The sequence below is a fragment of the Neolamprologus multifasciatus genome, chromosome 19 (genome assembly GCF_963576455.1).
Source record: "Neolamprologus multifasciatus chromosome 19, fNeoMul1.2, whole genome shotgun sequence".
Taxonomy (NCBI): domain Eukaryota; kingdom Metazoa; phylum Chordata; class Actinopteri; order Cichliformes; family Cichlidae; genus Neolamprologus; species Neolamprologus multifasciatus.
Window position 1 is genome coordinate 28,947,970 of NC_140457.1, and position 13,073 is coordinate 28,961,042.

Below are 13,073 nucleotides of genomic sequence, written 5' to 3' on the forward strand. Positions count from 1 at the left end.
AAACAATTAGACATCACATTTCCTGGATATTGTAGGCCACATCTATAACCGGAGCAATCTCTGGGAAATGTAATGCATAAGATCTTATATTTTAGGAAGGTTTCACACATGAGCTGTACTACAGCCCCAACAAGAAGTGCATTGTAACACTGTAACTCGTTATCACGCAAGATATACCAATCTTCACATTTACAACTCTCCTGAAATGCTAACAAATTCTTTAAATAATTGCTTGAAAAATCTAATAAAAAGATGTTGATGAACAAAAAAAGGACACATATTACCTGCCACTCCACTCAGTCCTCTGAACAGATGCTAGCTCCACTGTTTCTGAGTTTACAAGGTTACATGAACTAGGCCTCTACCTATTAAAGTTATGATTATAGTGATCCTCCAGTTCAAAATCAATATGTTGGAGTTCGATCCATCCGATTGGAGTTCTTTCTGGGAGCTGATTGGTACAAAACCACCAAAACAGCATACTTGTTAATCTGTCAGTGCCTTTGTGATACATGCTGGGTCCTCGGGTGTGTCAAAACAGTGATCTTTATTTTTACGATGGTGACAAACTCACAAGGGCCCTAATCTGGCAGATAGACCAGGTGGCAAAGATAATCTCTGTGTAGAAGAAGTCTTCTGTTCTCAATGAGCTGTGGTTGTTCAGCATGTTAGAACACAAATTTTCAAATAGTCACATCAGATACTAGCTGCTCACTAACTAGCAAGCACCACAGATGCATAGTCACTGTGACGTTGGATTGCTCCAATGTATGAGTGACAAATGGTAAATGGACTGATTTTTATATAGCGCTTTTCTACTCTGTTTGAGCACTCAAAGCGCTTTATTCGCTCATTCACAGCCAGGTGTTTTCTATCTAACCTTCACACACAATTATACTCTGAAGAACACATCGAAGAGCAAGTTGGGGTTCAGCATCTTGCCCAAGGATACTCGGGGATCCAGACTGGAGAAGCCAAGGATCAGATCACACATTACCTGTTCTACCTCCTGAGTTACAGCCATGCCATAGTGCATCTAATATCCTGCTGTATTCACCATTCACCAGTAACCATCATAAACCTATTTCCTATTGTGTGCTATGTATAAGAAATGAACCCTACTACTTTGGTGTCACGGTTCGATATTTTTTCGATACAAAAAAAAATGTTCATGCTTTTTTAATTTGTCAGTTATTAAAATTATAAATATATATTTTAACTCAAAAGTACAGTTTTTAAATTTAATGTTGCTGAAACAACAAAGTAATAAAATAATAAATCTATCTGATGGAGAAATCCCTCATCTTTGGAAAAGAGAGTTTATTACAGAGAAATGGCTCTTTCCAAAATAAAAGCTATACTATACTCTTCTTCTGGGCTATATTCTCAGCAGCATATTAAACATATCAGGTCCCCATAAGGAGAATCATGTGCTAACGGCTGTCTAAATGACTCGGCTAAAGTTTGTAGCATGCTGCTTGTTGTTTTTGTCTGCTTCCACTTGTCTTTGCACTAGGATGATGTCGGAGTAAATGTGCAGTCATATTCATTGTGTTCCCACTAGTGCTGTCAGCGTTAATCTGAAATGACGTTAACGCCACAACACGGCAAATCTCCGTTAACGAGCTACCGCTGATCGCCCCGTGCGTGGGGCTGGACGGCGTCAACACGTTAACGAGCTAACTGTGCTAACGCACTAGTTCCCACCAATGTAATTGAGCATCGCTGGCACATCCGACATACTGTTTTACTTTAGTCCATGACACGCTTACCTTCAGGGTCATACGTCACATGAAGACCAAAATAGTTCCAAACGCCAGATCTGAATGAGGGTGGGGGAGGTTCAATTTGCCATGTTGCAACGAGAGCTTAGCTTCTGTCTGCTAGCTTGCCCTGCGCTCAGTGAATCTGCGTTCGACTACTCCGCCTAGGCTGCACTGTCGAGCGCAGATCCACTGAGCGCTCAACACAGACAGCATCGTCAGAAGGAAAGTTGATAAAATAAATTTAAAATTTTGTATTGTTCGATACATATGCGTACGGAACCGAAAGCACTGTATCGAACGGTTCAACATCGATACGAGTATCGTTGCACCCCTACTGTAAATCATTCACGAACTCTAAACATAAGTTAGTCACGAGTCAGCTAAATGATGAATATGCGAAGTAGAAATATGGAAGAAGTCATTGACAAAGTAGCTGATGATGCAGTCTCCAACAGTGCCTAAAATTACAACCTTACATGTATTTACTGTAATACGGCTAAAAAAGACAGCTCTTTGACAATGGGATGGTGATGAAAGAATTTCCATAATACTATGGAGATGTGTTGAGTTAATCAGCATTTTGTTCTGGGGGGCAGGGGGTGTCCATGAAAATCCACCTTCAAATGGCTGTTTCACCAAATCATCTCTGTGCTCCTGCCGTACTTTAATGCAGCTATGGAAACAATGAAATCATTAGTCATCATTATCCGTTAGTCCTCGCTGTCACCAGGTCCTCATTTCCCCTCCTCCCTCTAATTCTCATTTCACTCCATCTCCTAAAATAACCTCACAAAGTCCACTCCCGTTTCCTGATGAGGCCGGTCTCAGTTTGCCTCACAATCACACCCTCAGTCTGTCTCCGTATATACTATCACAACATTTAGCCAAACTACTGAAGCTATGTTGATGTTCAGCCTTTAAACTGAAATGGGACATACCAGTATTACTATAAATATGATCACTGGTTCATTTACTAGAAGAAATTTCACAACAACAAATTCAATCTGGCAAAACAGCAGAAACCCTGAAGCTGTACACTTCTAACCTAATAAACAATAAGCATCCATTGTTCCATTTCCTTAGCTGCTTATCCATGTTCCTGGTCACGGGGTGGCTGGAGCCTAGCGTAGCTGTCATAACGTGAGGGGTAGGGTACTTCACGGACAGAACGCAAGTGTATCCCATTTACAATAATGTTTATCATTACATTTTACAGACATCTAGCCTTTTTCTTTCACCTATCCATGGTCGAATTAGGGTTAGGCTAAACGCCAACACACTTTCAATTATCCTTGAGAGGATAAAGACCTGGTCCAGCGTTCCATGACAGTACGAAAACTGCACTGTTCCTACTGTATCCGAAATTCAACGAACGGATGAACTTTCCTTTCCAGTACCCCATTGTAGAGCTTCCCAGGAAGGCTGAGGAGTGTGATCCCCCTATAGATGAAACAGATCTTCTGGCCCCCTTCTCAAAGATGGGAGCCACAAGCCCAGTCTGCCAATCCAGAGACTCCACGCCATGTTGTAGAGGCGTGTCAACCAAGACATCCCTACAACATTCAGAGCCTTTGGGAACTCAGGAGAAACCTCGTTCATCCCAGGGGCCTGGCATCCAAGGAATTGTTTATCGACTCCCAGTGATGGGTGAGTCGTCGACTCACACCTCCATAGCTTCCTCTACAGAAGGTGTGAGTGGGGTTAAGGAGGTCGTCAAAGTACTCCTTCCATCACTAGATCAGCTGACTCCCACAGGCTAACCATGTCCAATAAGACACCTCCTTCAGCTTGATGGCTCCGTGCACTTCCCCTGTCCGCCCTCTGGTGGGATTACCACCACCACAGGCACCAACCACCTTGTGACCACAGTTCCTTGCAGCAGCCTCAGTAACAGAGGTGCAGAACATTGTCAAGTTAGACTCACTTGGAGTGTTGTTGTTCTGGCAGAAGTGCGAGTTGAAGATGAGCTGGGCCGGGGCCTCTGCCAGGTGTTCCTAATGCGCCCTGACTATACATTTGGGTGTCGGACCACTGCCAGTAAGTTACATATAATGAGCACATTTAGTGGAGCAGAACAATGGAAATCCTACTGTTCTCGCTCTCTTTCATTAAAAGTGGTATTAGTTCAGGATATAGTAGCTTAGCTAGATTAGAATAAAATTCAGATCATGGCATAAAGTGATTGTTACTATTTGATTAAGCTTCTGCTTTGCCCTAGCTAAATTGTGTAAATAAAATATCCTGCATCAGGTCTCAAGATTTGGAAATTCCCATTTAAAATGTTTTTGAAACAGAAAAGCACAATTTTTTTCCTGGCCACTTAATTTTAAACCAGCCAAATTACCGAGTGCACAAATCATAGAAGAGAGCTGCCAATAATAAGTGTGGCCGACAAATTGTGCTTGTTCCACATGGCTACTCAGGAAAATATTTGAGAGCCCAGCAAATGTCCTTATACAGGCTTGATCTAGCTTCTGCATTACCTGTTGGGGAAGATCCTTTGGAATCAATTTAGAGTCTTTGGGTTGATTCTGGCAGGTCCAACATCTTCAAAACAGCAATCTTTCATGTTTGGACGTGAATAACTTCAACAGTAATTTGGTGCGTTCTAGCTGGTGTAGCTTAGTTACCACACTGAGAAATAAAGCTCCCCATTTCTGCCATTCAACCCCCAGTGATGGTAGTCTAAAAGAAAAACAAAAGTCGATCTATTTTTTGCCTTAAAAAAAAAAACAAAAAAAAAAAAAAACACATAACCAGTGGATTGAAATGTTTTCAAGAGTTTTTTTTTTAATTAAAATAAGTAAACCAGCAGAAACCATCATCTTTAGCTAAATAAGACGTTGTGGAACTTGCATAAAAATCATTTTACACACATTTGTCCAGTGACCTGCAAAATAAGCATTTGAAGGACTGCCGCCAACTTCAAGGATCTTTTTGTATGTTCATGGATGGAGTTGATTCGGTCTAAACTCCATCTCTAACACCATACTAGTTATTTGGACATTTCGATGTAAGAGATGAAGGCAATCTCTTCGTGAGATTTACATTTTTACATGTTTAAATACTGCATTTTAATCCGCTTTGAATCTCTATATTTGAAACAGCCAATCCCTCCCAACCTTGCCCACAGGCCTGTACCAATGGCCATGAATTATTCATGTGGGTTAAAGAACCTTCATTTAATTTCCAATCATTTTCATCTGTTTGCATGGCTTGTAATGAGATGCTAAGATGCCTGAACTCCCTGAGACGGGGAGAGAAGGAAAACAGACAAAGGGACAGAGTAGCACTTAGGATTGCATAATCAGTCCAGAGATAAGGACCTATCTCCATCAACCAGCAAACTCTAGTGCTTCTGCTTTTCTCTTTATTGATGTGCATCTTCATTTCTCTCAGTCTTTTGTCTTTAAATCAAGAACAGAAGAGAGCACTGGGAAAGGCGAATGAGAAAAGGACTGATGCTCATATAGTGCTTTTCTACGCTAACTGAGAAGCGACTGCAGGTTCAGTATCTTGCCCAAGAATAATTTGCCATGGAAACATGTATCAAACCACTAACTTTCCAGTTAGCAGAGGACCTCCTCTACCTCCTGAACCATAACAAGGCAAAAAGAGTACAGCTTTTTTCTAGACAATGTACAACTCAACACAAATCATGGCACATGTGAATAATTATACTGCAGATTGACGGCTTGAACAGAGAGCTCGGGACCGTTTTGGGCTGGAGTCCCCAGCCCTACGTCAGGTGGTGGAGGTGGTGGGGTGTGGTCTCTGACTCAGCTGCGGTTCTAAGCGTAAAGTCTGTTTTCTGTCACCTGCTGCTCAAGCACACAGTGCTTTTCTGCAGGTGCACTGTAACATCATCATTCTAACCTGCACTGTGTTCAGCACACGAGTTGGCAAAATATCACATTAGAAGTCAATGTCAGAAAATGATATTAAAATGCATTATTTCCATTACAGTGCTGCAGTCATTCAATTCAGCTTTATTTATACAGCGCCAAATCACAACAAGTCGCCTCAAGGTGCTTTATATTGGAAGGTAGACCCTTCAATAATACATACAGAGAAAAATGCCCCTATGAGCAGCACTTTGGTGACAGTGGGAAGGAAAAACTCCCTTTTAACAGGAAGAAACAGCAATTTCATAGGTAAAGCTTATTCTAATCAAAAAAAGAAAAGAAAATCTATGTCGTAATATGATTAGCACAGTGATGAAAAAAGGTGCAGTGAATTATAGCTCTCCTCTCAATACTGACTCTGCTGATGGTTAATAGCATAATGCATTTACCCTTTTAACCCTCTGGTTATGTGCACCCCCCCCCCCCCCCCCCCCCCCGACTGTAGTGTTCCAGTGACAAGTAACCAGTTGGTTTTAACAGCTCTTAAATTAACATAAAAAACATTTTTCACCACCAAATTCAGTTTAGTGGGTGAGTCAATGGGTCGTTCAGTGGGCCATTCAGGGGGTCAGAGGCCAAAGAGGGCGAGTGGGGTGGATTCCCATTCATTTCCTATGGAGGTCTCTTTAGACCGGGAACACCACAGATGTAACAAAGTTGTTTAAAACACTCAAAGTTCAGCAAAAAGAGGTGCTCATCACGTTATGTGTTATATGTAAAGCTACAGTGGGCCTGGGGACAGACACAGACCTGCACTGATTTTTAGAGCAGTCCTGTTATAACAAAGTTAAATGAGTCAAATTGCATCCAAACAGGTGCATCTATAGGTCAGCAAAACCCAAGTGCAAGTGACATTTCCTTACGGTGAGAAATTAACAGCTGAACAAAAAGCTGTTTGCAGAGGACAAAAGCAGTTCATCTGTTCTCTCACTGCAGGGCATGTTTCACCTCTCATCTGGCAGACTTCAGAGACCTCCCCTCCTTGTTCTGTGATAGACTCTAATTGACAATAAATGGCCACTCAGTTCACTCAGGGAAGCCTTTGATAAGCTTGGACGACTGGCTGCTTAAGTAGCTTTTTAAGTCAAGCTCTCCATGAGAGACTGAATACAGCTCTGTTTCTCTGCTCACAGCTGAACACAGGGTGTGACAGTGTCAGCAGGACTGAGGAAGAAATCAAAGCTCATCGACTGTGTGCTCAAACATGTCACAAGAAACAAATGTCCAGCTGAAGGTCAGAGGGTTACACAGCTCCACAGTTTGTAAATCACAACCACTCAAATGCAACTACAGTGCACCTTTTTGACTTTTTGCATTTTTCTTAAAGCACTGTTGATTGTTTTCTTTATATTTTAACAAGAAAAAATTGCTTTTTTTTTTGTACATAGACCTCTTATTAGAGGATTCCAGTAACATTGAGCTTCACAGGTGGTCCTGCTTCATTAGAGCAAGGATAAAAGAGCTAAGCTTTTGATCCCCTTTACAGTCTGTAGTTGCCACTTTTCAACATGAAGAGAAAGGCAAAGACACAAAGTAGGCTGAATAACATGAAATGGACAGTAAGAGAGATCTATTAACCCCTGGTGTTAAACAGAACTGTTGTTCCGTGTTTTTCTCACCATTAAATCTGTATTTTATTTAACTTACATGTCATTTCTAAGCAGAAAGTGTAAACACCGCTCAAACAAATCGAATGAATACTTTGAAAACACATCAGATGGGAAAAGAATAATGGTTGATATATACACTGATATGAACTGGGTGAAGTTCATTTGATTTAATTACCAACCTACAGATAACTACTCAATTCAAAGCACCCTGAAAAGCAATGTGAAAAAATGATGTGGCAGGTTCGTCCATTCAGCCAAAAGTTGGTTGCAGCAACTCACAACAGTATTGAGTATGGTTTGTATGGTCTCCAGTTGCTTGTGTGCATGCCTGACAATGTCGGGGCATGCTCTTGATGACACAATGGATTTTCTCCTAGGAGATCTACTCCCAGATCTGGACCAGGGCATCACCGAGTTCTTGGACAGTTGGAGGTCCAATCTACTGGTGTTGGATGGAACTCAAACATATCCTGGACTGTAGAGGTCTGTGTCTCTCCATGGCCAGACCATCACTGACCCACCACCAAACCAGTCATATGTTGAACAGTGTTACAGGCATCATAACGTTCTCCATGACTTCTTCAGAACGTTGCACATCTGTCACATAAAGATAAAGATTCCTTTATTGCTGCTGTACTCAGGCATTGTACAGTGAAATTGGACGAGCGTAAATACATTGTTACATGTTTTCATTTTAAGAATGTTTTTTTTATCATTAGAGAGAAAATGACCAATAATCATCCCACAGATGTAATATTATCTACAGCTACTCTTAGTACCATTGATGTTAAGTTAGACTCTTTTTCTCCAATTGATCTTTCTGAGTTAACTTCAATAATTACTTCCTCCAAACCATCAACGTGTCTTTTAGACCCCATTCCTACAAAACTGCTCAAAGAAGTCCTGCCATTAATTAATTCTTCAACCTTAAATATGATCAACCTATCTCTAATAATCAACTATGTACCACAGGCCTTCAAGGTGGCTGCAGTTAAACCTTTACTCAAAAAGCATCTCTAGACCCAGCAGTCTTAGCTAATTATAGGCCAATCTCCAACCTTCCTTTCATATCAAAAATCCTTGAAAGAGTAGTTGTCAAACAGCTAACAGATCATCTGCAGAGGAATGGTTTATTTGAAGAGTTTCAGTCAGGTTTCAGAGCTCATCACAGCACAGAAACAGCTTTATTGAAGGTTACAAATAATCTTCTTATGGCCTCTGACAGTGGACTCATCTCTTCTTAGTTTTGATGGTGCTGAGCCAAAGGTTGTGTTCAGGTAACCATCCTGTCAGTGTTTTATCCTCCTCCCTGTACACAGTTCCCGTACAGGGAGGAGTGACTGTAGTGTGATTAGTTTATTCAGTGATTGGGGGGAGCTCGTGCTGAGGGTGAGGGAGGAGGAGCAGATAGGGAGAGGGATAAACCAGTCGTAATGAGCATCTCAATCCGTACTCCAGGAATGATGGTACTGAACACTGTCATCTGTCATCTATGAACAGCATCCTGATAGTTTTCAGGTTGCTCGAGGTGACAGGATGCTGTGGCAGTGCGGTCCTCTGGTGATCTGCGTGCCCTGCAGGCGACCTGGATGCTGATGAGTGTCAGGCCTTTATGCGCTGCAGGATATGCCTCTCGAAGCATCTCATGACTGCTGACATTAAGGCGACAGGATTGTAGTTGTTGAAACACTTTGGGGCAGATAACTTTGCCACAAGAGTGATGGTTGCTGTCTTCAGGCAACCTCATTGTGACAGTGAGGTTGAAACTCCTGGTCAGGCACAAGGTACTTTATCAAGTACTATGTGGGCCAGGAGTTTTCCTGATGTTCCCAGCTTTCACCACCTATCTCACCGGGTGTTCCTGGAAGAGCAGGAGGCAGCTCAGCTGTGTCCGGGCTCTTCAGCAAGAGAAGTTCAAGCACTTTTAGTATTACTATCTACTCGGATCGGCTCGACGTGGCACAACTCACCTCGTTTTCCATTACAATTGAGTTACAGAAACAGTATGATGCAACACGAATGCCACAACAAAGGTGGACATCGAGCCACAATATGGCTGCTGCCCGGTCTGTCACCACGGCGTTGTGTTTTATAGCCACTTCCCTCATTACCGGGTTTCAAAACTGGCACTTTTGATTTTTGTTAAGGAGACGTTCTCATGACTCACCGAGTGATGCCACTAACTATCCAATCACTAGGATGAAGTCTGTTGATGTCACATTTTCAGATTCGCCTCGGATCACTTGGAACCCGGGCGGAGCAGATACGAAAAAAGTACCAGCTACTATATCCTAATGGAAAACGCTGAGAACTATGGCACGCCGACCCGAGTAGGTACTAATGGAAAAGGGGCGTAATTCTTCTGCCAGCAGGGTGGTGACGGGTGTGGACCCTCTGCAGTTGGTGATGGTCTGTAGTCCCTCCCACTACAGAGCATCCCTAACCCTTCCAGTTTCGTTTTGGGAGCCTCTTTTGCACCCTTGATGGCTCTCCACTGCTCTGCCCTTGCTACACTGTATTGAGCTTTGTCCCCTGACTTGCAGGCTGAGTTCGTCATCGGAGGTCATTCAAGGTTTTTGGTTTGTATTGACCCGAGTACTTTTGTCCACTGTTACATTGTCAGTGCAGCTCTGTCTCTGTACTCCTGAAGGTCATGATGAAAACGCTCCACTCACTGCAGCTGTTTGTGTATTATATTGTACAGCTGGAAGAGCAGCGTGTTAACATTAACATCAGGTGGTACGTTCACTGCAGTGATGATCACTCTGGGCATGTAGAAGGGTCGGCACATGTATTTCCCAGTCCAGGAAGCATGAGTGTGATCCTACTGTTCATGCACCTCTTTGTCATGATGTGGTCAGCTAGCTGAGCAGCCAAGTCCAGAGTGAGCATAGCTCCACAGTGTAGTCATGAATGTCATGGATGCTTGCTATTAGTAGCTTCAGTCTGTCGATTCTGTGGGAGATCGACCTCGCGTTGGTAAGACGCTCAGAAGTGAAAGTCATTGGAGCCGTTTCCGTAGTCGTGCTATTAGGCTTCCTCTGTTCCTCTGAGAGACACAGCAAACCTTCAGGAAATGACACATTTTCAAGTGCAAAGCTGGAGGAGCTGGACTACCTCTGTGGGGTCCATGTATCACCTCGTGCTACCAGTGGTGACACTGATCCAAAACAAATGCTTGTTGCCCCTCTAAGTGTTGTTAATTTAATTAACACCAAAGAACCAAACCAAACACCCCCTCTGCTACTTAACTCACTTCATGCTATACTAAATATATTTAAAAATGTTACATTCATTTTCTGAGCAGTGTATTTGAAGAAATATGTTTGTGTTGCAACAAATGTAACAGTCTCTGTCTTTCAGTGGTGATGGTTCTGTCGACACTATAAAGCACAGAGGTTTAAACTGTGCTTCACACCTACCCAATCCACACAGGTTTGTTTTTTTCAAGCAAATAATCTAAATTGAAACTGCACCAATTTGATGGACCTTAACACCATCAAATATCCCGAAGGGACTTTTGAGATTTTTCACTGCTTCTGACAGAGGAATTCACTCAAAAACAAAGAAAATCCCACCAAAAACTGATCAGATGGATCAGACCAGATGCCTAATAAAGGCTCAGCCAGTGACAGGAAGGAAAGAGGGCGAAAAAAGGTCGAGTTACTAAAGTTTAAGTGCAATCATTGTGGATGAAAACAAGGAGAGAGAAAAGCGGTGAGTGACAAAATGCTCAGTGCCGTCTGAGACTATGGCAGCATCAACTGGCCAAAACTTCTTTAAGCCTAATCTTAAAAAAAGTTAAAAATTTCGCGACTCCATTATCGATTTCACTCATGGATTCATTTCCTTTTAGGTCCTCTTATCAGTTCTCACTGGCTCCGCTTTGAAAGTTGCCACCATTGCTAAACAGCATATCAAAGTAAATATATACGTGCAGATTAACTGCATGTTGTGTGGTCAAATGTTTGTGCATGATGGAGGTACTTCCCCTCTTTGTTGGGATCAGTGTGGGAAATACTGTTAGCGAATGCAATTTATTACACATATTACACAAAGCACTTTTCTTAAAAGTAATACGCACACACGTGATCTGTCTCTTAGTGATTACATCTGAGCAAAAATGCACAAAGTCATTATCCACAGTGAACAGTTAGAAATGAAGGCTTCAGTCTGACTCCTCACCCTGTTTATCATCTGTTCTGAGGTCGTCACTCAGCTTTAACCTCACTCTGGGTTCTTTGCTAGCTTATTGTTAGCTTGCTGTCTGTGCAGGTGCTAGCAAAGAGCTAAAGTTCTGTTAGCAGTATAATGCAGATGTTTCTGTCCTGGGTGCAGTCGGCAAATTACCACTGCACTCTCGTCCTCTTGTACAATAAAAATAAAAGTATTGTCCATGTGTCGCACCTTTTCCTCCGAAGCTTCACAAACTCTGCTCATTGTAGCACAAATGTGAAAGCAGCAGACTAACAATTCAAAACAGTGTCATGATTAAAGTCACCTTATAAACATGAAACCTGGTCTGTATGCAGTGAACAATACAAACACTGGTCACTGTGCCCCGCTGATCTGGATTCATTTGTAACGTTGTCATTTAACCCACATGTTTAGAAATGGGTAATAGATTACAGAAAGTAATCTTTGAGGTATTTTAGAAATGGGCTCGTCACATAGTTTGTCCAGCAGAGTGTGCCCTACTCCACGGTTTAAACTTTAAGCACTGACTGAACATTTAACTGAATTCATTAATACCAATAATGAATAAGTGAAAAGGTTTGATTTTCTGAAACTTTAAAACCAAATCCTGCTCCTGTCAGAATATTTGTTTCCTGGTTGTGAACATGATTCTTACAAGTCTTTGAAATCAAAGGACAATAAATGACGATTCAAACAGACACACATCAAAACCTTCTTTCATTTTAACAGAAAGTTATTTTATTATTCTAAAAAGCCTACAGGGTTACATTAAAGCCCAACCCTAATCGTGCCATGGGTCCAAGCTCAGAGGATTAAAAACATTATAAAGTATTTTCTCTGCATCTCTGGACAGACAAAATTAGAAAATAGTCTTAAACAGGTACTGAAAACCACATTTCCAAAACAGTGATGATGATGATGACCACCAACAACAACAACAACAACATTTCACCCATCCCAATTCTACAGAAACAAAGTGGTTCTCTACCTTTGACTTGAGGTCCCAGTATTCGTCTGTGCCATTTTCCACGTGTCTGAAAGCTGTGAGATAGTCGTAGCTGATGACTGCTGTCTGCAGACGAACAAACAAATGACATGAAGATATTTTCATGTGCTGACCCCAACCCTAGCTTGTACTTGTGGTAGGAGGAGAATGCTGTGAATAACTGTGAATGGGAATCAGAACATTCTTGCTTCTGTATATATGATTTTACATAGTTTAACAGTTTATTTTCCTGACTTCATTCTATTTGATTTTTTTGTGGTAGAACTTTTATGTGTTAAACAGTCAATAAAATCAAGTGGACACCTTTGATGAAGCTCCTGATGATCTAGCCTCTTACTTCTTGTTTTTTTATTTGCTCTTTAGTTTTGTGTGAGTCTGCACGCTCCATCTGCCTGTCACTCTGCTGCTAGAACACCTGAATTTCCCCAATGAGGAACAATAAAGGACAGACGACACCTGATCATAGCAGGGCTGGGGGAACTCCAGGGCCGGTGTCCTGCAGGTTTTACAACAGAATAATCCTTTAATTGTCCCACAAGGGGAAATTTGGGTGTAACCGCAGCAAGAAAGACACATATACAAACAAACA

General features: G+C 41.8%; 1 protein-coding gene across 2 annotated transcripts in view; it reads right to left on the minus strand.

Moving 5' to 3' along the window:
• adck1 (aarF domain containing kinase 1) overlaps nucleotides 1-13,073 on the minus strand; it is an 83,936-nt gene that overhangs the window by 64,438 nt on the left and 6,425 nt on the right. The window contains exon 3 of one of the 2 annotated variants that reach the window (XM_085144501.1): nucleotides 12,467-12,550. The exons of the other annotated variant lie outside the window; for it this stretch is intronic. Coding sequence (XP_085000627.1) covers nucleotides 12,467-12,550 — 84 coding nt within the window. The remainder of the gene's footprint in view (nucleotides 1-12,466; nucleotides 12,551-13,073) is intronic. 2 annotated transcript variants of the gene reach the window in all.